The sequence below is a fragment of the Loxodonta africana genome, chromosome 1, assembly GCF_030014295.1.
Source record: "Loxodonta africana isolate mLoxAfr1 chromosome 1, mLoxAfr1.hap2, whole genome shotgun sequence".
NCBI lineage: Eukaryota > Metazoa > Chordata > Mammalia > Proboscidea > Elephantidae > Loxodonta > Loxodonta africana.
In genome coordinates this window covers 61,453,204-61,475,858 of record NC_087342.1, presented here as the reverse complement: position 1 = coordinate 61,475,858, position 22,655 = coordinate 61,453,204, and the positions used below count along the sequence as shown (strand labels likewise).

At 39.4% G+C, this 22,655-nt stretch overlaps 1 protein-coding gene across 4 annotated transcripts in view; it reads left to right on the top strand.

Annotated features, from left to right (window-relative positions):
• Positions 1-22,655, top strand: part of KIF13A (kinesin family member 13A) — a 225,854-nt gene that overhangs the window by 118,075 nt on the left and 85,124 nt on the right. For all 4 annotated transcript variants that reach the window (XM_064281127.1, XM_064281114.1, XM_064281123.1 and 1 more), the window contains exon 4: positions 6,905-6,965. In XM_064281127.1, coding sequence (XP_064137197.1) covers positions 6,905-6,965 — 61 coding nt within the window. The remainder of the gene's footprint in view (positions 1-6,904; positions 6,966-22,655) is intronic.

Genomic DNA, 22,655 nt, shown 5'->3' with positions numbered 1-22,655 from the left:
GCCAGCAGAGATAGCACTTTAAGGTACACGTGGAGTTCGAGTATATGCTGCATTCTGCTCGCAAGACCTGGAACTCCATTGCCTCAGAATATATATCACTCAACACATTTGCCTTATTAAAAACAGCTTGTAGTAACTTTCCTAGCTGTTCAGTGGTTCCCCCACACGCAAAACTAACATTTTTTAAGAGAGTGATGAAGGTGGAGCAGATGTGTACATCAGGCTGCAGGGAATTAAATGCTGTATAAGTTTTACAAGGTGCAAATGAAGAGGAAGGAGTGGGATTCTGAGAAGGTGGGATTAAATTTTGTGAAACACAACGAAGACAATGGCTTTCAGATTGTAATATTGACTAGAGAACATCTGTACTTTTGGCTCTTTTTCTAATCAAAGGCTCTTGGAAGGTATGAATGCCTTTACAAAAAACGTTCTCATGGTGTTGGTTGACATTGATGAAATATAAAATTTATACTTGTTTCCGTACTTGATTTATTTTTTACTTGGTTGTATGTATTAAAAAGTTCCTTATCTTCTACACTTGAATTAAGATATTACTGACTTCATAATGAGCAGATGATAGAAGCACTTAGGAATTCTAATGAAATGAGTTCCATGCCTTAACACATTTCTCTAATATAATGTGCTGGTTTTGGAAAAAAAATTTTTTTCCTTTTTGTTCAAAGTAGCCACTTTCCAGTGAATAGCTCTCAAGAAAATAGTTGTTATCTTTTTTGAAATATCAATGAATTTTGATTTGGAAAATCAAAACATCTATAAGACCTCAGAAAATCATGGTTACCAAAATTAACCTGTGTACCCCTTTTGTAACAAATCTTTTATTATCCAGTAATGAATTAAATTTTGTCCATGAAAAGAAGAATAATCGTTTACAAGTAATTTGTTTGTAGTAATAACAAGATTGCAAGGGGAATGGTGGGACTACCTGAGGCAGAGAAATTCTTTTAAACATCCTTAAAACTGTTGTTATAACAGTCATAACAGATCATTGTTTGACCAACTGTCAGACAAGTAATTTTTCTAATTCTGGTGTAAAACTACAAATTATACATGATGTGGCCTTACTTGTTTATCCACCTGAATCATGTGATGATATTGAGGGAATCCCAGTTCTCACCTAGTGGCCAAACCGTATTTTACCGTTGAAGAAACTGAGTTCTCAAAAACATGGATCCGAAAGTATTGAAACATCTAAAAATATATTCTGCAATTTGAACTGCTTATTCAAAACAGTTCTCACATTCATTCCATCTCTTCCACTGCATTCCAATTTCCTCCCCTGGTAGTATGTTTTCTAATTGAAAAAATATTGCATCAGTGGGTTTCCTGTACTAGGTGGACAGCCAGGCACTGTGAGGTGCGTGAGACATAGTCCCTGCCCCAAAGGAGCTCAACATATAGAGTTGGAGGTAAGACCCACACAGAAGAACTGAGGCATGAAATAGGACCGTGTGTGAACTAGTGCTACGTGAGCTACAAAGTGCTGTAGAATTTCATGGAAGGGGGAGATCATGCCCAACTGAGATTAAAAAAAAAAAAAACTTATAAGAAGAGTTTTCTATTCATTCTCTTTGAGTTTTAGGGAAATCACTCAAATTTCTTGGCTTCAACTTTTCTTATTGGTAAATGCTTAGTAAAATAATAACCTGTACTTCCTGACTGATTTGAGGAATGACCATTGTCAAATGGCAGTGATCAAACCTTTTGAGATTAAGACATAATTCAGTTCAGGGAGAGGCTGGCAGTTTGGCAAGCAAAGAACAGTTGTGTCTACCAGTACCATCAGGGCTGCTTTCTCCTCTGCTTGTTTTTAACACATGTCTGAATTTTAGGGGACAAAATACTGAAAATGAAATATTTCCATCTACCTTTTAAGAAGCAAGGATGGTGAGACTATGTCTCACATACTTTGAAAATGTTATCAGGAGGGATCAGTCCCTGGAGAAGGACATCATGCTTGGTAAAGCAGAGGGTCAGTGAAAAAGAGGAGGACCCTCAATGAGATGAATTGACACAATGACTGCAGCAATGGGCTCAAGAAAACAACAATTGTAAGGGTGGCACAGGACAGGGCAGAGTTTTGTTCTGTTGTACATGGATTTCAGTAAGTAGCATTACTGTGAATATAAATCTCTAGCTTTCTTACTTTGTATGCAGGATAGCAAACTGTTAAAACTAAGTTTGAAGTAGACATGAGTAATTAGCATTAGGAAATGAATAATTATTTTTTGTGTCTAGTAACCACTAAGAGGAATTATTTGAGACCCCAGAAGAAACCAATAAAGATAGTTAAAAAGTAGAAAATAGCCTCTATTGGCCATTTGAAGTAAGGAGAGTTGATTTAGGTCAAAAAGAAAGGAAAGTGTCCTGGGGATGAGAGTTAAGTGTTATAAAATGCCATTGAAGGGAGGTTGTGGAGTCTCCTTTTCTGCAAATGTTTGAAAACAAGACAGATCATCATCTCTCAGGAGAAGTGTTGAAGTTGAGTTCTGCCCAGAGGCAGGAAGATTAACTGGATCACGCCTGTGTGGTCTCTCGAGTCACTGAAAGAGCCCTAGAATGCATAAATATGCCTCACTCCATTGGCTGAAACTATTGTTTCATAGCTGAGGTTCTTTTTTATTTTCTCTTTTATTGTGCTTTCGGTGAAAGTTTACGGAACAAATTAGTTTCTTATTCAACAATTTATGCAAACACTGTTTTTGTGACATTGGTTGCAGTTCCTGCAATGTGTCAACACTCTCCGCTTCTCCACCCCAGGTTCCCCATTTCCATTCATCCAGTTTCCTTATCCCTTCCTGCCTTCTCATCTTTGCTTTTGGGCAGGTGTTGCCCATTTGGTCTCATTTACATGATTGAGCTAAGAAGCATGATCTTCACGTGTGTTACTGTTTGTTTCATAGACCTGTGTAATCTTTGGCTGAAGGGTGAACTTTGGCAGTGACTTCAGTTCTAAATTAAAAAGGTATCTGGGGGCCACAGTCTCAGGGTTCCTCCAGGCTCTGTCAGACCAGTAAGTTTGGTTTTTGTGTGTGTGTGTGTGTGTGTGTGTGAATTTGAATTTTGTTCTACATTTTTCTCCTGCACTGTCTGGGACCCTCTATTGGGATCCCTGTCAGAGTAGTCAGTAGTGGTAGCTGAGCTCCACCTATTTGTTCTGGGCTCAGGCTGGTGGAGGCTGTGGTTCGTGTGGTCCATTAGTGGCTTTTGTTATTCTGCTTTGCTGGGGATGGGATGGGATCAGTAAATGTATCTTAGATGGCCACTCGCAAGCGTTTAAGACCCCAGACGCTAATCACCAAAGTAGGATGTTATGCCAATTTATCTAGATGTCCTCCGAGACCATAGTCCCCAATCTTCAGCCCAGTAACTCAGTCCCTCAGGCTGTTTGGATGGGTCTGTGAAGTTGCTATGACTTTGCTTTGGTCACGTTGTGTTGGCTTCTCCTATAATGTGTACTGTCTTTCCCTTCACCAAAGTCGCCATTTATCTACTATTTAGTTAGTGATTTCCCCTGCCCACCCCCTTTCCCTCATAACCATCAAAGATTGTTTCTTTCTGTGTGTAAACTTCTTCTTGGGTTTTTGTAGTAGTGGTTTCATGCAGTATTTGTCCTTTTGTGATTGACTTATTTCACTCAGCATAATGCCCTCCATATTCATCCATGTAGTGAGATGCTACGCAGATTCCTCATTGTTCTTTATTGTTGCATAGTATTCCATTGTGTGTATGTACCATAGTTTTTCTATCCATTCATCTGTAGATGGGCACTTAGGTCGTTTCCATCTTTTTGCTATTGTGGATAATGCTGCAGTGAACATGGGTGTATGTGTGCCTATTCATGTGATGGCTCTTATTTCTCTAGGATATATTCCTAGGAGTGGTATTGCTGGATCATATGGTATTTCTATTTCCAGCTTTCTAAGGAAGCACCATATTGTTTTCTGTCGTGGATGTACCATTTTACATTCCCACCAGCAGTGCATAAGAGTTCCAGTCTCCCTGCAACCTTCCCAACATTTGTTATTTTCTGTTTTTTTGATTAGTGTCAGTAATGTCAGGGTGAAATGGTATCTCATTGTAGTCTCGTTTTGCATTTCTCTAATGGCTAATGATCATGAGCGTTTCTGCATGTGTCTGTTAACCTCCTCAGTGTCTTCTTTGTTGAAGTGTCTGTTCATATCCTTTGTCCATTTTTAAATTGGATTATTTGTCTTTTTGTTATTGAGGTGTTGAAGTATTCTATAGATTTTAGAGATTAGACCTTTGTCAGATTTGTCATAGCCAAAAATTTTTTCCCCGTCTGTAGGTTCTTTTTTCACTCTTTTGGTGAAGTCTTGATGAGCATAAGTGTTTAATTCTTAGGAGATCCCAGTTATCTAGTTTCTCTTCTGGTGTTTGTGCATTGTTAGTTATGGTTTGTATCCTATTTATGCCATATGTTAGAGTCCCTAGTGTTGTCCCTATTTTTATTTCCATGATCCTTATAGTGTTTTCTTTTTTAACTTGGTTAGTATAGGAATAGAATGAATGTTTTTAATTAAAAAAAAAAAAAAAAAAACCCTTTGCCATCGAGTCAATTCCAACTCATAGCGACCCTATAGGACAGAGCAGAACTGCCCCAAAGAGTTTCCAAGGAGCGCCTGGCAGATTCGAACTGCCGACCCTTTGGTTAGCAGCTGTAGCGCTTAACCACTACATCACCAGGGTTTCCAAATATTTGTATAAGTAAATTAAATTTGGACCTCGGGTTGATGATGTAAGTTGTGTGCGTTGTATATACCTGAATCAGTTTTAAAAGCATTAAAATATTATGTAGTGCTAAAACTATTCAGAACGTAACTTAGACTTGTGTGATATGAAAGATTTTTATGTTCTTGCGAGGCCTCAATGCCTTTAATCATTCAGTAAATAATTATAAAGCAACCGTTATGAACAGTGCAGGATACAAAGATGAATTAGATATGGTTCAGCCTTCAAAGAACTTCGTCTGCCAGTGGAGATAAGACATATACACAGATCACATACACAGTTAAGTGTAGGGATAGTAGTTATAGCAAAAGATTAAACAGTGTTGTGAGATTTCAGAAAAGGGAAAGTTCACTCTTTTGGAGTTAACCAAAGAATGCTTCCTGGAAAAGAAATGTATTGAACTGGGCCTTAGGAGTGTGAAACATTTTGAATGTGGAAATGAAGACAAGAACAGGGACAGAGGTGGCATTGTACCTAGGAATTGCAAGGTGATGACAAGTTCAGCTGGAGCATGAGGAAGCTGGGGGAAATCAGCTAGAAGTGCCACGCTGTGTGTGGCCCCTTCAGATGCCAGGCCAAAGAGCTTGGGGTCTGTTGCTCAGCGCATATGATCCCTTGGAAATGATCAAGTGTTAAATGATCCCACCCATGGATGCTCATAGTTGGGTATTTGGACTGCAAGGCGGCAAAGGCTATATATTAGCAAAGAGCCCAGGAAAGTGGCTGCTGAGTCATCTGGGTCAGAGCTTGCTAAAGAGTATTCTGAGAAAAACTAGTTTCAAGGCATGTCAGTAGATGTTGCTCAAAAAAGAATTTCATTGCCAAAATTGTTTGGGGAAATAAAAAGGTAAAACAATTAAATGGATTATTTTGCTGGAGGGGAGTCCCTGGGTAGTGCAAATGGTTAACACACTCAGCTGTTAGCAGAAAAGTTGGAGGTTTGAGGTGCCTCAGAAGAGAGGCCTGGCAATCTGCTTCCAAAAAATCAACTATTGAAAACCCAATGGAACAGTTCTACTCTGATACACTTGGGGTCACTGTGAGTCGGAGTCGACCTGAAAGCAGCTAGTTGGTTGTTTTTTTTTCCTTTGCTGGAGGACTTCTTAGAGCCTTTAATATGTATTATGCATTGAGAATCTCAAATAAAGTGTGCACTGTTTCCAGCATGATTTAATCTTCTATCCATGGGCTATCTCATGAAACTACTCTTCCTTGGAACACACTTTGGGGAACGTTGCCATATGCATTTGCTAATAATGACTTGAACACAAGTGGTGGTAACATGCATGGGAAACAGTGGTTAGATGGGCGGTGGTAGAGAGGAAGTATCAGCAATTCCTGGCTCATAGCAGGCATTCAACAGCTATACAGAAAGCTAGTGCATATAAGAATAGATTGTTGATTTGTTAATGGTATTTGGCCCAAGATTGCATGCTGAAACAGGAGTGGGAAAGGAGTCCCAAATGGGGAGTTTTGACCTTCAGTGATGCTAGAAATGACAACATCATGGAAAGCTAGGAGGAGGAACTAGTTTAAATGAAAGCTGATCAGTTTAGTTTTCACATGTTGAATTTGAGAAGCCAGAGGAGATCCAGCCAGTAGTGTCCAACAGATAACTGTGGGACTTGGGAGAGAGCTCGTTTTCTTTCCCTCACTATACGTATCATTTAGAAAAAGATGTAGTTGTGATGTTGCTTTAATTCTAGATATGTAGTAATTTTTATATACAATTTGTTATGATACAGAAAGGTAATCATACATTTAATCTAAAAGAAACTCAAGGATTAACAAGGCACCAAACACACAAACTCAAAAAAACTCTCTGCTGTCGAGTTGATTCCTACTCAGAGCGACCTGTGGGGTTTCGAAGGCTGTAAATCTCCATGGAAGCAGATCGCCACATCTTTCTCCCGCTGAGCCACTGGTGGTTTCGAACCATGGACCTTTCAGTTAGTAGTCAAGTGCCTTAACCACTGCGCCACCAGGGCTCCTTTCCAAACATTGTTTTTAAATCAAACACTAGCAGACATCCCTCTCCTTTTCATCAGTAATTTTTTGTTTGGGTTCTTTTTTGTAGTCATATGTACTCATGTAAGGGTAATTTTAAGTTTAATATTTTGTTTTTTTCATTCAGGTATTTGCCTTTGACTATTGCTTTTGGTCCATGGATGAATCTAACACGACAAAATATGCTGGTAAGTTAGTTATTTCTCTGCACTTGACTGTTGGGCCCCTGGCCACTTCTTCCATTATATCTATTTTCTTGAATTATTCTGGAGTTTTGTTTTTCTTGTGAAACTTGTACTCATTCTTTCCAATTCTTGCATGTGGGCTTTGAAGCCAGCGAGGTTTGGTTTCAGACTCTGGCCCTGTCACTTACTGCTTTGAAGCCTTGACCAGTTTTTTTAACGTCACTAAGCTTCATCTGAAAGGGGTACTTAATAACTTTAGAGGTGTTCCAAGAATTAGCGATGATGGGGGAACCACCTCAAGCCATAAACAGTAGCTGTTGGGATGATCACATGAAGAAGAGGTTTAATTTGTCATGCCTTTCCTGTGTACTGACTTTCAAAGGCACTGTTATGTGTAAGCCAAGCACAGGTGCTGTTGGTTTCCAGAACCCACTCATATACTAAGTTTCCAAAGCAGTCAGTGCTGACATTAACTAAAACTGCATGTTCCTCAGGGAAACTTTCCCTCCTGGCCCCCTGTTTCACAGCTGTCCCTGCTTTAATGCATTTTATCCCCCTTTCCATTGAACAATTCATCATTTACGATCATAGGCGAATCTTAGGCTTTCCTACAAGGCAGTTACAATTGCTTTAATACAAGAGGGAAGCATTTGTTTTAGTGGAGGAAGGCTTTGATTCTTACCTACTGATTGCCCCGCCCCCTTTCATAGATATTTCATCTTAATGAACACTGTCTTCTTATTTGTACTTACGTGAGTATCAGCTGAATGACTTTCCCGCTTAGTTTTCTGGAAAGGAGAGGAAAAGATACAGATCTTAAAACATGTAGATCTTAAAAAAAAGAAAAAGGGACATTACTTGTTCATAGGGAATGAAATTTTTTTTAATTGATAGCCTTTTCCTTAACTTGGAAAGCAAACTTGTTGAGAAATTCTTTGATAAATGATTTTTTTTCAGAAATTAACAGTTTTGCACTAGGAGAATTGCTTCAGTTGCTCATATTGGGTAAATTAGCCCACGTTTCCAAAAACATCATTCCTGTAAGCTCAGTAGTGTATTTTGTTAAAGCGAATAAGTAGTTCTTAATGTCAGTTATAATTAATTTGCCTGCTTATAGGTTCTTTAGGACTTTAGATAGTAGATTCTAAAGAGTCTGAAGCAGTCTGCCTTGACCATTAGCCCTATGTATGTTTGTGCTGGGAGTGTGCTTTTAGATTTAAGTAAATAACAAAGGTACAAAATTTCCTGCTGGTTACAGAGACAAAGGGGGACAGAAGCTATAGAGTCCAGTCTTTTGCTGTGTTCAATTGATGTTGTGCAGATGCAGCCAGATAAAACTTCCTGAACTAAAGCTCTTCTGCCATTCTCAGACACTTGCAAGGGCTCCTCATCACCTACTAGATAAAATTAAAAAACTCTTGGACTGCATTCAAGGTCCTTTATGATATGGCTCCAGTTCACTGCGCCCTGACTGTACCGCCCATTCTGTGCCCCGGCCCAGAGTCTGTTCTTTGTTCCTTTTGTATAACCCAGGAAGCCAAAAAGTCTCAGAATAATTCCCTAAGTACTCATGTAACCCTTACCATGTGTGCAGACCAGGAAGTCCTTGAGAAACTCAAAAATAGATTTGGAGACCAAAATAAATACATATTAAACAACAGTAAACATTTAGATATAATATATAGTTAAACTAAATTTTACAGGTTTTATGTGCTGTAGAAATTCTGAGAAGAGGCACAGTGTGATAAGGCTGACATTGCCTGAGAAGACATCATGGAGGAGATAGGACTTGTACTGGGTGCATAAGCTAAGCATAGGGTTTTTAGATGAAGGTGAGCGTAGAGGGCATCGAGTGAGACGAGAGGAAGGAACATGCTATCGAGGAAAACACATGGGCTTTGAAGTCAGATCTGGGTCTGAATCTCAGAACCACTATTTTGGTTCTCTTGGACAGTTTCTTTCATCTCTCTGAGCTGTGATATCCTTTTTGTAAAATGGGAAAAATAGGAGTGATCATACTTACATGGTCATAGCTCTTAACCACTACGCCACCAGGGTTTCCTGCATTGTCATTGCAAGGGTTAAATAGGTAACAATGTGCTGATTAATGGAAGGCACTCATAATCGATGCTTCATTTGACTTGCCCTTCAGCGAAGGTGGTGGCGTAGTTGTTAAGAGCTTGGCTGCTGACCAAAAGGTCGGCAGTTTGAATCCACCAGCTGCTCCTTGGAAACCTTATGGGGCAGTTCTACTCTGTTCTATAAGGTTGCTATGAGTCAGAATTGACTCGACGGCAACAGGTTTGGTTTTTTTTTTTCTTCAGTGAAGGTGCAGATGTGGACTGAGTATGGTGTGCAGCCTTTCTGGGCAGAAAGTATATGTTGGGATGAAGCAGTGGGAAACCTATGTGTACATGTTGAGTAAGGCCAGATAATAGGAAATCCTAAAAGGTAGACTGAGTTTAGACTGAGGCAGTGTATAATAGGGGCTGCTGGAGTAGAGCTACAGCTGCTAACCAAAAGGTCAGCAGTTCAAATCTACCAGCTGCTCTTTGGAAACCCTATAGGGCAGTTCTACTCTGTTCTATAGGGTCGCTATGAGCCAGAATCAACTTGACAGCAGTGGGCTTTTGTTTGTTTGGTTGGTTGGTTTTGGAGTGATGTGGTTAAAATAATGGCTACAGTGGTTGCAAAACTTGAAGAATGTAATCGATGTCACTGAATTGTACCTGTAGAAACTGAATTTCTGCTGTGTATGTTCTCAACAACAATAAAAATAAAATACTTAAAAAGTGATAGTAACGGCTAAGGGAGATTGTTTTTCACATCTTCCTTTATTGCCCAGAGAGACCACTCTGGCTTCCGGCACTATATCACTCATGTCCCTGAATACAGGAGACACTTTTTTCTGTTATCAGAAATAATTTCACTAAGTACAGATGATAAAATATTCAAACATGAAACTCAAGATTTCTATAGCTCTTCATTACAAATAGCTATGTTCAGAAATAGTTAAGAAAGATAAATAAGATTTTTAATTGCAGTCAGTACATTGTAAAATAGTTGTCATTTCAACATTCGTCATATGTACAATTCGGTGATATTAATTACGTTTGTCATGTTGTTCAACCATCACCATATGCGTTTCCAGATTTTTCCATCACCCACATCAGAAGCTCAGTGTCCCCTAAGCAGTGAGTCCTCTTTTCCCCCTCCTTCCCACCCACCCTGGGTAACTACTAATAAACTTTAGTTTCTATACACTAGCCTAGTGTAGATATTTCATATAGTGGGATCATACAATAAAAATGATTTTTAAACATGCTGATAGCCATCTTTACTAAATTTTAGGTTGCATGAATCACATTCTAGGCATCTTGTTCTAGTCATCTCTGAAATAGGATTCTCCTGGCTCACAAAGCAATGTCTGTTTACAAAATTTGGGGGGAAATTCTTATTCTTTAGATATTCCTCATTATTATATAAATACTGTGACCACCTTAGCTAAAAAGTATAATTATCTTTCTGCTAATCCCTTAAGTTCGTTTTTAGCCATTGTAAATAATCTCTCTAGTAAACATGTTACTAGTAGATTGGCTTCTGTACTAATTTGGTTTTCTTTTTTTTTTTCATTAAAAAAGACCTAAAGCAAAAACAGCAATGTCTTCTTAATTGTAGATAGAAAAGTTAAGATAGAAGCATTCATTCTCTTGTGGGAAATAGAGGAAATGGAGAAGGCTAAGCACTTATTTCCTGAAACCAACCTATTCGTCAGGCTTAATGAATAATGGCATCATTGATAATGAATCAGGGCTCTCAAGGCAGCTTTCAAAACTGGGGACGGGTGTGTGTGTGTGTGTGTGTTTGAGAGAGAAGGGCAGGGGATAAGGATAAGGGTAGGGATTGATTGAGAGCAAAGAGAAGCAAAGCTTTAATTTTGCCTTATGTTTGCTGTTTATTAAAAGTTATAGCAAGAGCCTCCACTCTAACCTTTCTGATTTAGAAACGCATAATTATAGTATGTGTAATGGCACTGCAGTGGGGTGGTTGAAGAATGTGGGCTCTTAAGTCAGATTACAAAAAAGTCAGATTGCCAGGGTTCAAATCCTGCCTCTACCATTTTCTATCTGAGAAAAGTCTGATGAGTTACTTAATCTCCAGTCACTTCTGTTTCCTTGTATGTCAGTAAAGATAGTAATAGTTCTGTCTCACAAGATTGATTTGAGAATCAAATGACCTGTTCCTGTAAAGTACTTAATTAACCCAGTACCTGGTACTTAGGAAGGGCTCACTTGATATTTATCATCTTTATCACTGTTCCGTGGCGGTGGTGGTGGTGGTAGCAGCAGATTCAGTACTTTGGAAAGAAAATGCGTTGTACTGGGACTTAAAAGATCTGGTTTGGGCACAAACTGTTAGACTTTGGGCAAAATGACCTGTGTGTATGGGTGTCTGTTTTCTCATCTGTGAAATGAGGAGATAGAGCCTAGAATGATCTCATATCTCCTCCAGCTCTCTGATAAAACACGAATCAGACATTTCAGGCTGGCTGCACAGCTGTTCCAGGGGACTTTTCAGAGGTGAAGCACAGGCTTGTTTGTGTAGCCGTTTGAATTGCACTAAATAATGCTTTGAGGCATTTTACACTTCATATATATTCTCTCTTCCTCCAATGACCTTATGGCTAGATAGTCATGATAATGCTTGCCTGGCAGATAATTCTGAGTCTTTGAAGCAAGATACCCTTGTGCTGTTGTTATTGTTAGTTGCCTTTAAGTCGATTTTGATTCCCTGTGACCCCATGTGTGCAGAGTAGAACTGCTTCATAGGATTTTCAAGCTGTGACCTTTTGGAAGCAGATTGCCAGGCCTGTCTTCCAAAGTACCTCTGGGTGGATTAGAACTGCCAACCTTTCGGCTAGTAATTGAGCACTTAACCATTTGTGCTACCCTTGTACTGGGGCTAAGAAAAGACAAAAAGTAACCTGTAGAATTAGGCACCTTGTTGTTGTTGTTGTTGTTAGGTGCCCTTGAGTCAGTTCAACTCGTAGCGACCCTGTGTACCACAAAATGAAACACTGCCCAGTCCTGCACCACCCTCACAATCGTTGCTATGTTTGAGCCCATTGTTGCAGCCATTGTGTCAGTCCACCTTGTTGAGGGTCTTTCTCTTTTTCACTGATCCTCTACTTTCCCAAGCATGATGTCCTTCTTCAGATAATACGTCTCTCCTGATAATACATCCAAAGTATGTGATACAAAGTCTGCCATTCCTGCTTCCAAGGAACATTCTGGCTGTACTTCTTCCAGAATAGACTTGTTCGTTCTTCTGGCAGTCCATGGTATATTTGATATTCTTTGCCAACAATGTAATTCAAAGGCATCAATTCTTCTTTGGTCTTCCTTATTCACTGTCCAGTTTTCATATGTATATGAGGTGACTGAAAATACTGTGGCTTGGAGTGAGGCTCACAGAAGCCCTCAAAGTGACATCTTTGCCTTTTAACACTTCAAAGAGGTCTTTTGCAGCAAATTTGCCAAAATGCAGTACATTGCCTGATTTCTTGACTGCTGCTCCATGGGTGTTGTTTGCAGATCCAAGTAAAATGAAATCCCTGACAACTTCGTTATTTTCAAATGATGATGTTGTTTATTGGTCCAGTTGTGAGATTTTTTTTTCTCTTTTATGTTGAGATGTAATCCATACTGAAGACTGTAGCCCTTGATCTTCATCAATAAGTACAAGTCCTCTTTGTTTCCAGCAAGCAAGGTTGTGTCCCATGCATATCGCAGGTTGTTAATGAGTCTGTCTTCAGTCCTGATGCCATGTTCCTTTTCATATAGTCCAGCTTCTTGGGTTATTTGCTCAGCATACAGATCGAATAAGTGTGATGAAAGGATACAATTCTGACGTATACCTTTCCTGATTTTAAACCATGTGGTATCCCCTCGTTCTGTTCGAATGACTAAATGCACCTAAAACATGACATTTCTATGTAAACCTGTGTAAACCCATGTCTCCCAAAGCCCCATATATGCATGCACATAAACATGGATACACATTTAGGATTATGAAACTATTATAGCAAGTACTAATAAACTGGAGAGCTATCATAACATAATAAATAGGTCTTTGTAAATGTTTAAGTCAATATTGATTGCAATTAAGGCAATCTCTACAATGAATCTATATATATATATATATATATATATATATACTTTTAATCATTGCCTAAAATGTGTCATGTTGGTAAATAACAGTAACTCCCAGTAACCATGATTCTTTTCTTTATAGTTAAGACATATTTTCATAACCTTATTTTTCTACAAATTCTTATATCAAAAATAACCAAGCTGGTATGGCAAATCTGGGGATTGGCGTGGACGTTAACATTTCCTTACTGACCCGAGAGATTCTAAACTGTTGACTTAGAAATTATATAACAGCTCTTGCCATATGGCATGTTGCTCAGACTTGCTGAAGTCGTGTGTTTTCAGGCATTGCTAATAGCCTGCAGTGCAGGAGAAAGATTGCACTTCTCATTCTTGTTCTTTTCACCCTCCTTTATCCTGAGAGGTGGCAGGGAGCCCCTCCGAGGTATGGGCTGTCCCTCCAGGCAGAGCAGGCGTGTTAGAGTCTGCTCCCATGATGGGAGGTTTTATTTTCTCAGAGGTAGGAACAATTTCTGTTTCACATTGTTTAACTGAAGTGAGATCAGTAATGAAACAAAACATTTGTGCATCAAAATTTGCAGTCTAAAAGCCAACAGGAGCAAAAATAGAACCAATTTTTTTTTAGCAGAGTTCTGCCGTATCACTTTGTTTAATCACATTATATTGGTTCGCTATTTTGCTCTTCAAGTGCTCTGTTTGATTGAAAGTCAGATTTCTAGTCTTTGGAGTCAGACTTCCTGGGCACCAAGTCCTGGCTCTGCCGCTATTTTACTGCGACATTGGATGATAATCACAGTACCTTCTTCTTGTAAGTCATGTGAGCATGAAAACAGGCAATCAGCAAATGTCTTGCACTGAGAAAACAATAATTGTTAACTATTAGGTTTGTCAAATATCATAGAAATTTTCCCTCTAGTTGTAAGAAAAAAAAAATTAATTGGCTATTTGAAAAGATTGTTAAAGTAGGGATTCGTTATAAACCAGGAATGCCAGTTTAAGTGAGTCTGAAGCAGTCTGGACACAGAATCCATCTATACTTACTATGTTTCCCTAATCTTTTACAGTTGTCTCACCTGTACTTATTTTGACAGCAGTTCTTTCAGTTGTTACTAAGCATTCAACTTACTGGCTCAGAATTAGGACCTCTTTTTTTGAATTTGTTAATTAAATTGTATATTTAAAGAGAAGTACAGCTGACATAAGCCAGTGTAGGAGCAAACACAACTGACCCTTTGTAAAAACATAACTCAGCTGGTACAGGTCCAGAGCGTAGCCCAGCAGCTGGGGTGATGCAGTGCACAGTGGACATCCACCACTGTATTTTATAAATGGAAGGAAGAATGTAGGCTCGCCCAGAGAATAGAGAACTGGGGGTCAGTTAAGAAAGGTTATTCCATAAAGATGTCAGAAATAAACGAGTTAGCTGGTTGGATGGACACAGGAAACTCGAGGTGGAAAGGAGGAGTGTGCTGTCACATTATAGGGATTGCAACCACTGTCGCATAACAATAAATGTATACATTTTTGTATGCGAAATTAAACTGTAAGCTTTCACCTAAAGCACACACACACATACAAGAAATAAATGAGTTAAGCTAATATTGCTAAATTAAAAAAATTATATACATATTCTTCTCTCTTATTTCTTACCCCCCAGTCCTGTATATTTATCCCACCCATCCCATTTTCTTCCATACCTTCCTTTCTGTTTTGCCTTGAAGTATTTATTGACATAGAAAGACATTACTTAACTTCATTAAGGGTATTTAAGAGGTAGCTATCAATAACAACAGTAGACAACATCGTCCTGAGTACTAGTCTCCCAGCACTATGCTAGGCCTTTTATGTGTCATGGCTAACTTAATTTTCCCACCTCTGACATACTTTGGACATGTTATCAGGAGGGATTAGTCCCTGGAGAAAGACATCATCCTTGATAAGGTAGAGGGTCAGCAAAAAAGAGGAAGATTCTCAACAAGGTAGATTGACACAGTGGCTGCAACAATGGGCTCAAGCATAACAATGATTGTGAGGATGGCGCAGGACCAAGCAGTATTTTTTTCTGTTGTATATAGGGTTGCAATGAGTTGGAACCGACTCCACGGCACCTAATAACAACAACAACTTAATTGCGATACACACCCAAATCAGGTAGAAACAAGTACTGTCCCCATTTTACAAACAAGGAAACTGAGGTTCAGGGAGACCCTGCTACATGTGAAATGGCTGAACACAATGGTAAATGTGGATTTTAATCAATGATGATAAATATGTTAGTGAAAGCTATGGATGTCACTCCAGTCCTGGCTCTTACCCTTCTCTCTCACCCTGAGAGAGCCTGTGCTAAGGAGGTTACACTGGAGTGCTTGGGCAGGAACCCAGCCAGGAATAATATTAATAGTGTTCTCCCTCCTGTCAGAGTTGTCTAGATTCCAGAATGCTTATGTTTGGCTTGAGCTTTGTTTTAACCCTCACCCCCAAGTCTGTAAATATTTTGCACCCTGCAGTCCAGTAGATATATTTCTTTATCAGAGAGGTGGTATAAGTTCCTGTTTGAATACTATAGAGCAGATAGTCCCTGTCTGGTACCAAAGAAAAGATGAAATAAAGAACATTTACTTGAAAGAACATTTACTTTTTCAGCAGTTGTTTTATGTGAAAGTGCCCTCCTGAATAACCCCAAAAGGCAGTGTGCATAGGTCAGTCCCCACAGGTGAGGTGGCTTTGTTGTCTTCTTTCATCCTGGGCTCCAGTACTGAGGGCAGTGTTGCATGACCCCCTCCTGGGTGAGTCAGCCACTTTATCCGGCAGCAAATAAAGAGCCCACGTTCACTGCCAGCTCATGACAAGCCCCAGGGCTGTCTCTGGGTGGAAACATTCATCTGGGTGAGTCACCTCATGCCATGCTGAAAGTAAGACTCTTGAGGACTGAAATGCTGATAGCTCTTGGATCCCACTGTGGAAAATGGCCCTATGGTCTACCTTTACCCTCGTGGCCCTGTTTCTCGGGATCCATTTACCAGGCCCCTTAATGGCAAACCGTGTAGTTGGTTAAAACTTCAGTCTAAAGTCACTGAGTCCAGCTTTAAAGCCTTAGTTATTTTTATCTGAACTCTCTGTAGTTCTTTGGTCATTTAACTTAAACCAGATTTTACTACATACAACAATTTTGAGAGCTACACTTCCATACACCAAAGGTGTTAGAGAGAGGGATTTACTTAAACCCCATTTACTTAGAAGCCCCTTCAGGTGTGCGTGAAGCACCTGTCTGGTCTTGCACTGTCCAGGTGCTTTGTGTTGGAGCTAGGCCACCTGCCAAGTCCAGACTCATCAGACTCGCTATGCCTGTCAGCACTGTTCAGAAGTGGAAAAACACCCGCACCCGTGAGCAAGCCCAGAAATTTACATCTCAAATATTGAGCCCCACCATTTTTTTTTTCCTACTCTTACTCCAAAGAGAAAAGAGGTGGCGAAAAGCAGGAAAACTAGGGACTCTGTTTAAACCGATAAAATTAGTGTGTTAAAATTTTAGATGCTCTTCCCTGTAGCTACTTGAGAGAAATGCATAGTTTTGTAGATCCATGGTCTATATGTGTCTCCCTTGCTTAATACAGATTGTAAAACAAGAATGGGATCTGTCCTCCCCTTCTGTTTTCCCATTTCCTAGAACCTAGTCCACTGTGACTTTTTTACCCTGTGCCTTTGTGGTACAGTGATTAAAGTGTTTGGCTGTTAACAGAAAGGTCAGCTAATGGAACCCACCAGGTACTCTGCAGCAGAAAGCTGTGGCAGTCTGGTTCCATAAAGATTTACAGCCTTAGAAACCCTTAGAGGGCAGTTCTACTCTGTCCTAGAGGGTCGCTATGAGTCAGAATTGACCCGATGGACCTCTTCATTAATCAGATCGTAGGCAAATGGATGATAGGCACTTCTTTCCCTCTCATCCCTGTTTTCTCTTCTGTGTTTTACTATCAGGACCTTGCTTTAGAGAAAGGATTACCTTGGTTACCCAGCTCCCAGTGCACATAGGTACAGTAGCTTTGAGTGTACTGCTGCTGTTCACTATAGGAACAGAATATGCTGCCCAAGTGTGGAGACTCAAGGGTGTCAGTTTTTCAAAGGTCTGTATCATATGTGACTACTCAGGGTTGGGTGACTCAGGCCTGTGACTTTGCTTGCAGAAATTCCCTGCTGGGGCTCTCTCTGCTGTTCTGACAATGTATTCTGGGTAACTGCATTATTACTTTGGGCATGCCAGTGCTGTAAGACTTGTCCTCATGGTTATAGAAGGGCTAATCATAAATGCCGCAAAGGAAATTGGCATCCTGGCCATGGGTATTAACAAGTGAGGCCAGGCTTGCCCTGTGGATTCACGAGGCCAGGCATGTAGAGCTTATGGGCTGGTGCCTGTTCCTCCATACAGGCAGCATTTCATTCTCTTTGAATGTAAACTGTTGTCAGGAAACACTTAGGTTGGTGTATTGCATCTGCCCATGCACTGGTCACATTCCCTGATTCCCACCACCACACAGCGTAAACAGCTAGGTTTTTTTTTTGGACCTGAGCTTCAGAAAGCAGTGGACAAGTCATTTTTTCCAACACTGAAAAGGGGAATGTTATGTTTTAAAAATCAAAACAAAAACTCTTCAGTCTTTTGGAGAAACCATGGTCTCAGTTTGAGAGACCATATAAAGGTTTTTGATATTTAGTGCTTTTCCTGTGTCATAGAGTGAAGGGTAGCTGTTGTTTGTGCTTCACGGAGAGCTGTTTAGGTTAAGGAGGGCAGGAGGCTGTATAAAGAGTTGACAGGGCACTTTTAGGCTTAGGTTGACAGTTTGGCCATTTTTGTCATGGTTTCTTCCTGTCCGAGTGGTGCTCTGAAGGTCATCGATACCAAAAAATTGATGAACTGTAATAGTGGCCAGGGGTTCATACAGCTAAAAAGGCACCAGAATTGAAAAATAAGGGGAACTCTAGAACATGCCACCATTTACAATTTTATTGATGTAGCTTTTGCTGCATTGGGTTTTTTTTTTTTTTTGGTACCCTTCTGAGGTATGTTAATGTTACAAAATCCCGTTGCTGTCAAGTTGATTCCAACTCATAGCAACACTTGTAGGATAGAGTAGCCTGTCCCATAGGGTTTCCAAGGGGCAGCTGGTGGATTTGAACTGCAGACCTTTTGGTTAGCAGCTGAGCTCTTAACCACTATGCAACCAGGGCTCCATGTTATAAAAGAATAGAAAATATTTTTTCTCCATGGGACAGTATAGGTTGGCATACCCTGGTCCAAAGTCCCTGAGTGGTGTAAACAGTTAACGTGCTTGGCTGCTAACTGAAAGGTTGTAGGTTCAGGTCCACCTGGAGAGTCCTTGGAAGAAAGACCTGATGATCTACTTCTGAAAAATCAACCATTGAAAAGCCTGTGGAGCACAGTCCTACTGTGACACACATGGGGCCACCAGGAGTTAGAATCGACTGAAAGCAACTGGTTTACCCTGATCCAAGTAATGACACTCCTTCTTCCTTTCCTCATCATCTTGCAGCACACACACCACACTGCACACAGACACTTGGTAGTGTGCACATGCGTGCTGTCTCTCACTTGCTCTCTATGTCCCTTTCTCACTCTCTCTGGTGTGAGAGTGGACCACCATTATATTTGGTCAGTGGGACTTTAGAAGTGGGACCTCTAGAGGAGCTAGAAAAATAGCAATGAATGACTCCTTTCAAAAATCTAAAGACAAGTGCCCTTTCTATTTTATTTCATCTTTGAAATTAGATCACCTCCTAATTGCCTAGCCTCCTTTGCAAAGACAGAAGGAAGATTTGAAGGAAAAAGAATTACATGGTTACCTCCTTCTTTGCATCAAAATTAATTACAGTTGATTAAAGATTTCAGGGATTATATTAATAATAGGTAATAGCTAAAATATATTCTAAATTTATACTAACAAGGCAGAGTGAAGTGCCTTACCTGTGTTGCCTTATTAAATCTTCCCAGCACCCCAATAAGGTAGCAACTGTTATCCCTATTTTACTAATGAAGAAAACAGGAACTTGCTGAGGGTCATATAGCTAGTAAGGAGTAGAGTTCAGGTTGGAAAATGAAACTGTAAAAAAAAAAAAAAAAAAAGTGGAAGAAAATATGCATGAATATCTGTATAATTTGGAGATGGAAAAGGATATTGAAGCATGACATTTATTATAGACAAACTTATAAAGGAAAAAATAGGTGAATATGAAAGACCAAAAGCTTTTGTATGACAAAGAGCCACATAAAACTGAAAGGTAAATGATTGGAATAAAGTATTCAGAACGTTTATGATAGGCCAAAAGTTAATACCCTTAATATATAATAAGCATTTTAAAATTAATATGAAAAAGAGCAAATGACTAAACCAATTGACTTATTGAAATAAACATAGGTCCTAAGTAGCCAGTTTACTAAAGAATAAATAAAACATGATTTTTTTTTTTTTTTTAATTTGCTCAAAACTATGAAGAATAATAGCCAGCTTTTGTCAAGGGTTTAGAGAAAAGGGACTCATTCATTGCTATAAGACCTAACAATGTGATTTTCTGGAGTTTTCCTTATAAAATCAATAGAAAAGTATATAAAGATAAGGATAAATTTTGCAGCTAAAAAAGGTTTTTTGGGGGGGCATTCTAAATATCCATACTAGGGAATTGATTATATTAATTGTGGGACATTCATAGAATAGAAAGGGAAACAGCTACTAAAAATGCCAATGCTGCCGTGTATTTGTAGAGGTGGGGAAATGTTCATTATTTCTTCTCTTAGAAGAGAAGAAATTTCCTTTGAGACGTGAGGCCATAGTGATGAAATGTATTCCAGTCTTTTCTAGAAGCTAGTCTGGCTTTGATTTTTAAAAATACATGCACTTTACAATAGTTCTTTGTATTTTATCCTTTTACAAATTGTGCTTCAGGATAGTTACTTAAGGCTGGAAAGGAGAAAAATTCTTTTCACCAAAAACACAGTATAATCTTTTTCTACTTTTTCGTATACCATTTTTGTTTTTCTCCAATTTTTCCTTTTTTTAGTTATAAATAAAACTTTATTAAATATGAGAAATCTGAACTGTACTCTATCAAGCATAGTTGCAAATATTTAACTAAAAGAACTTGTGTCTTTTCTAAAATCTTATTTATTTAAATTGGAGACAGTTTATTTCTTTCAGTCACGTATATTTTGTCATAATGTCCAGAAGGTTACTGTGGATGTCAATAAAAGTGTAATCTGTAATTTTTATCAAAAGTATCCGATTACTAGATGCATATTATGTGGACGAATCTATTCTCACCCCAGTGGATTATTTAACAAAGGCTACTGTAGTCTTAGGGGCTCGTTAGAATTCCAAAAAGAGCCATACTTTTGACCAGAGTGTAAACTTAAATACAGTTAAGCATTTTTTATTAAGCATAAAGAACAATATTTTGATGTCCATTAGTGAGGACCCTCCCCCAAAATCCCATTGCCATAGAGTCAGTTCCAACTCATAGTGACCCTGTAGGACAAAGTAGAACTGCCCCATAGGATTTTCAAGACTGTAATCTTTATGGAAGCAGACTGTCTTATCTTTCTCCTGAGAAGCAGCTGGTGGGTTTGAACCACCAACCTTTTGATTAGCAGCCAAACACTTTAACCACTGTGTCACCAAGGCTTCTTTATTAATGAGGACCAAACCCCAAACCCATTGCTGTCAAGTTGATTCCATTTCGTAGCAACCCTATAGGACAGAGTAGAACTACCCCATAGGGTTTCCAAGGAGCAACTGGTGGATTCGAACTACCGCCCTTTTTGGTTAGAGCCGTAGCTCTTAAACACTGCACCACCAGGGCTCCATTAATGAGGACAGGTGCCCTCAATTAAATGCACTTTAGTCTGAAGACAGCAGTGTCAGCACAGGAATAGTTCACTCAATAGGAATTCCTACTTGGTACAAATGGTTAGCGTATTCGGCTGCTAATTGAAAGGTTGGTGGTCAGAGTCCACCTACAGGCACCTTGAAAGAAAGGCCTGGCAATCTACTTATGAAAAATCAGCCATTGAAAACCCTATGAAGCACAGTTCTACTCTGCTGCACAAGGGTCTCTGTGAGTTACTCTGTGCCAGGCATTCTAGAAAGACGCAACCCTTGCTTTTAAGAAGCTCACAATCCAATGATAGAGACACACATAAAAAAAAAAAAAAAAAAAAACAGTGTAATATGGTAAGTTCCACTTTGGGAGTTTGTAAAGTATCCTGGGAACCAGAGGTGACAGCATCTGATTCCCTGTGATGGGCAGAGTGAGTTACTGATTATGGATGGACATAGCCTTAATATTCAGGAGTCAGTGTAGTCAGAGCCTACAGACGTTGGGGTCAGGCTCACCTGGCTTCCTCCTCAGGCCCTGCCTCTGTCTACAGGTATGATCCTGGGCAGATGCCTTAAGTTTTCAGAACCCCTGTCTCCTTATCTATTACAATCCATACCTCTCTTACCTGAGTATTATGAAAATTCAGTGATATAAAATATGGAAAATGCATTGCAGCCGGGGTTGTTGATAAGAATTAATTCTCTGCATTTTCCTTAGTAGCAAGCATAATGATGTATACCATTTAGTTATGTTAATTCACATCCTGTTTAACGTTTGCAATAATTTGGATATAGGCTAAACTGAAATTTGCTCTTGTATTTTATAAGCTGGGGAATTATTTGATCATTTGCATTTATTTTTATGCAGTTTTATTTTGAACATCCTGCTCTTTTATTAACATATCATTTCAGGTAGCTCTATAGTGTTCTTCCTTTTTTTCTCCCAAGACCAATAATCTTATTTTAAAAGACTAAATGTGGAATCGACTTGATGGCACTCGGGGGTGGGGGGGGGGATTCCTACCAAGAAAAAAGGGACATTGTGGTTTGCCCTTGAAAGAACATAGGGAAAATGTTTGTTTTGTTTATTAGGTGCCGTTGAGTTGGTTTCTATTCACAGTGACTCTTTGTACAACAGAATGAAACACTTCCTGGTCCTGCACCATCCTTATAATCATTGTTATGATTGAACCCATTGTTGCAGCTGCTGTGTCAGTCCATCTTGTTGAGAGTCTTCCTCTTTTTCGTTGACCCACCACTTTACCATGCATGATGTCCTTCTCCAGGGGCTGGACCCTCCTGATAACATGTCCAAAGTATGTGAGACAATGTCTTGCCATCCTCACTTCTAAGGAGCTTTCTGGCTGTACTTCTAAGGCAGATTTGTTCATTCTGGCAGTCTATGGTATATTAAGTTTCTCTGCCAGCACTATAATTTAGAGGCATCAATTCTTCTTCAGTCTTCAATATTCATTGTCCAGTTTTCGCATGCATATGAGGTGATGGAAAACACCATGGCTTGGGTCAGATGCACCTTAGTCCTCAAGGTGACATATTTGCTCTTTAACACTTTAAAGAGGTCTTTTGCAGCAGGTTTGCCCAGTATAATACATTGTTTGATTTCTTTACTGCTGCTT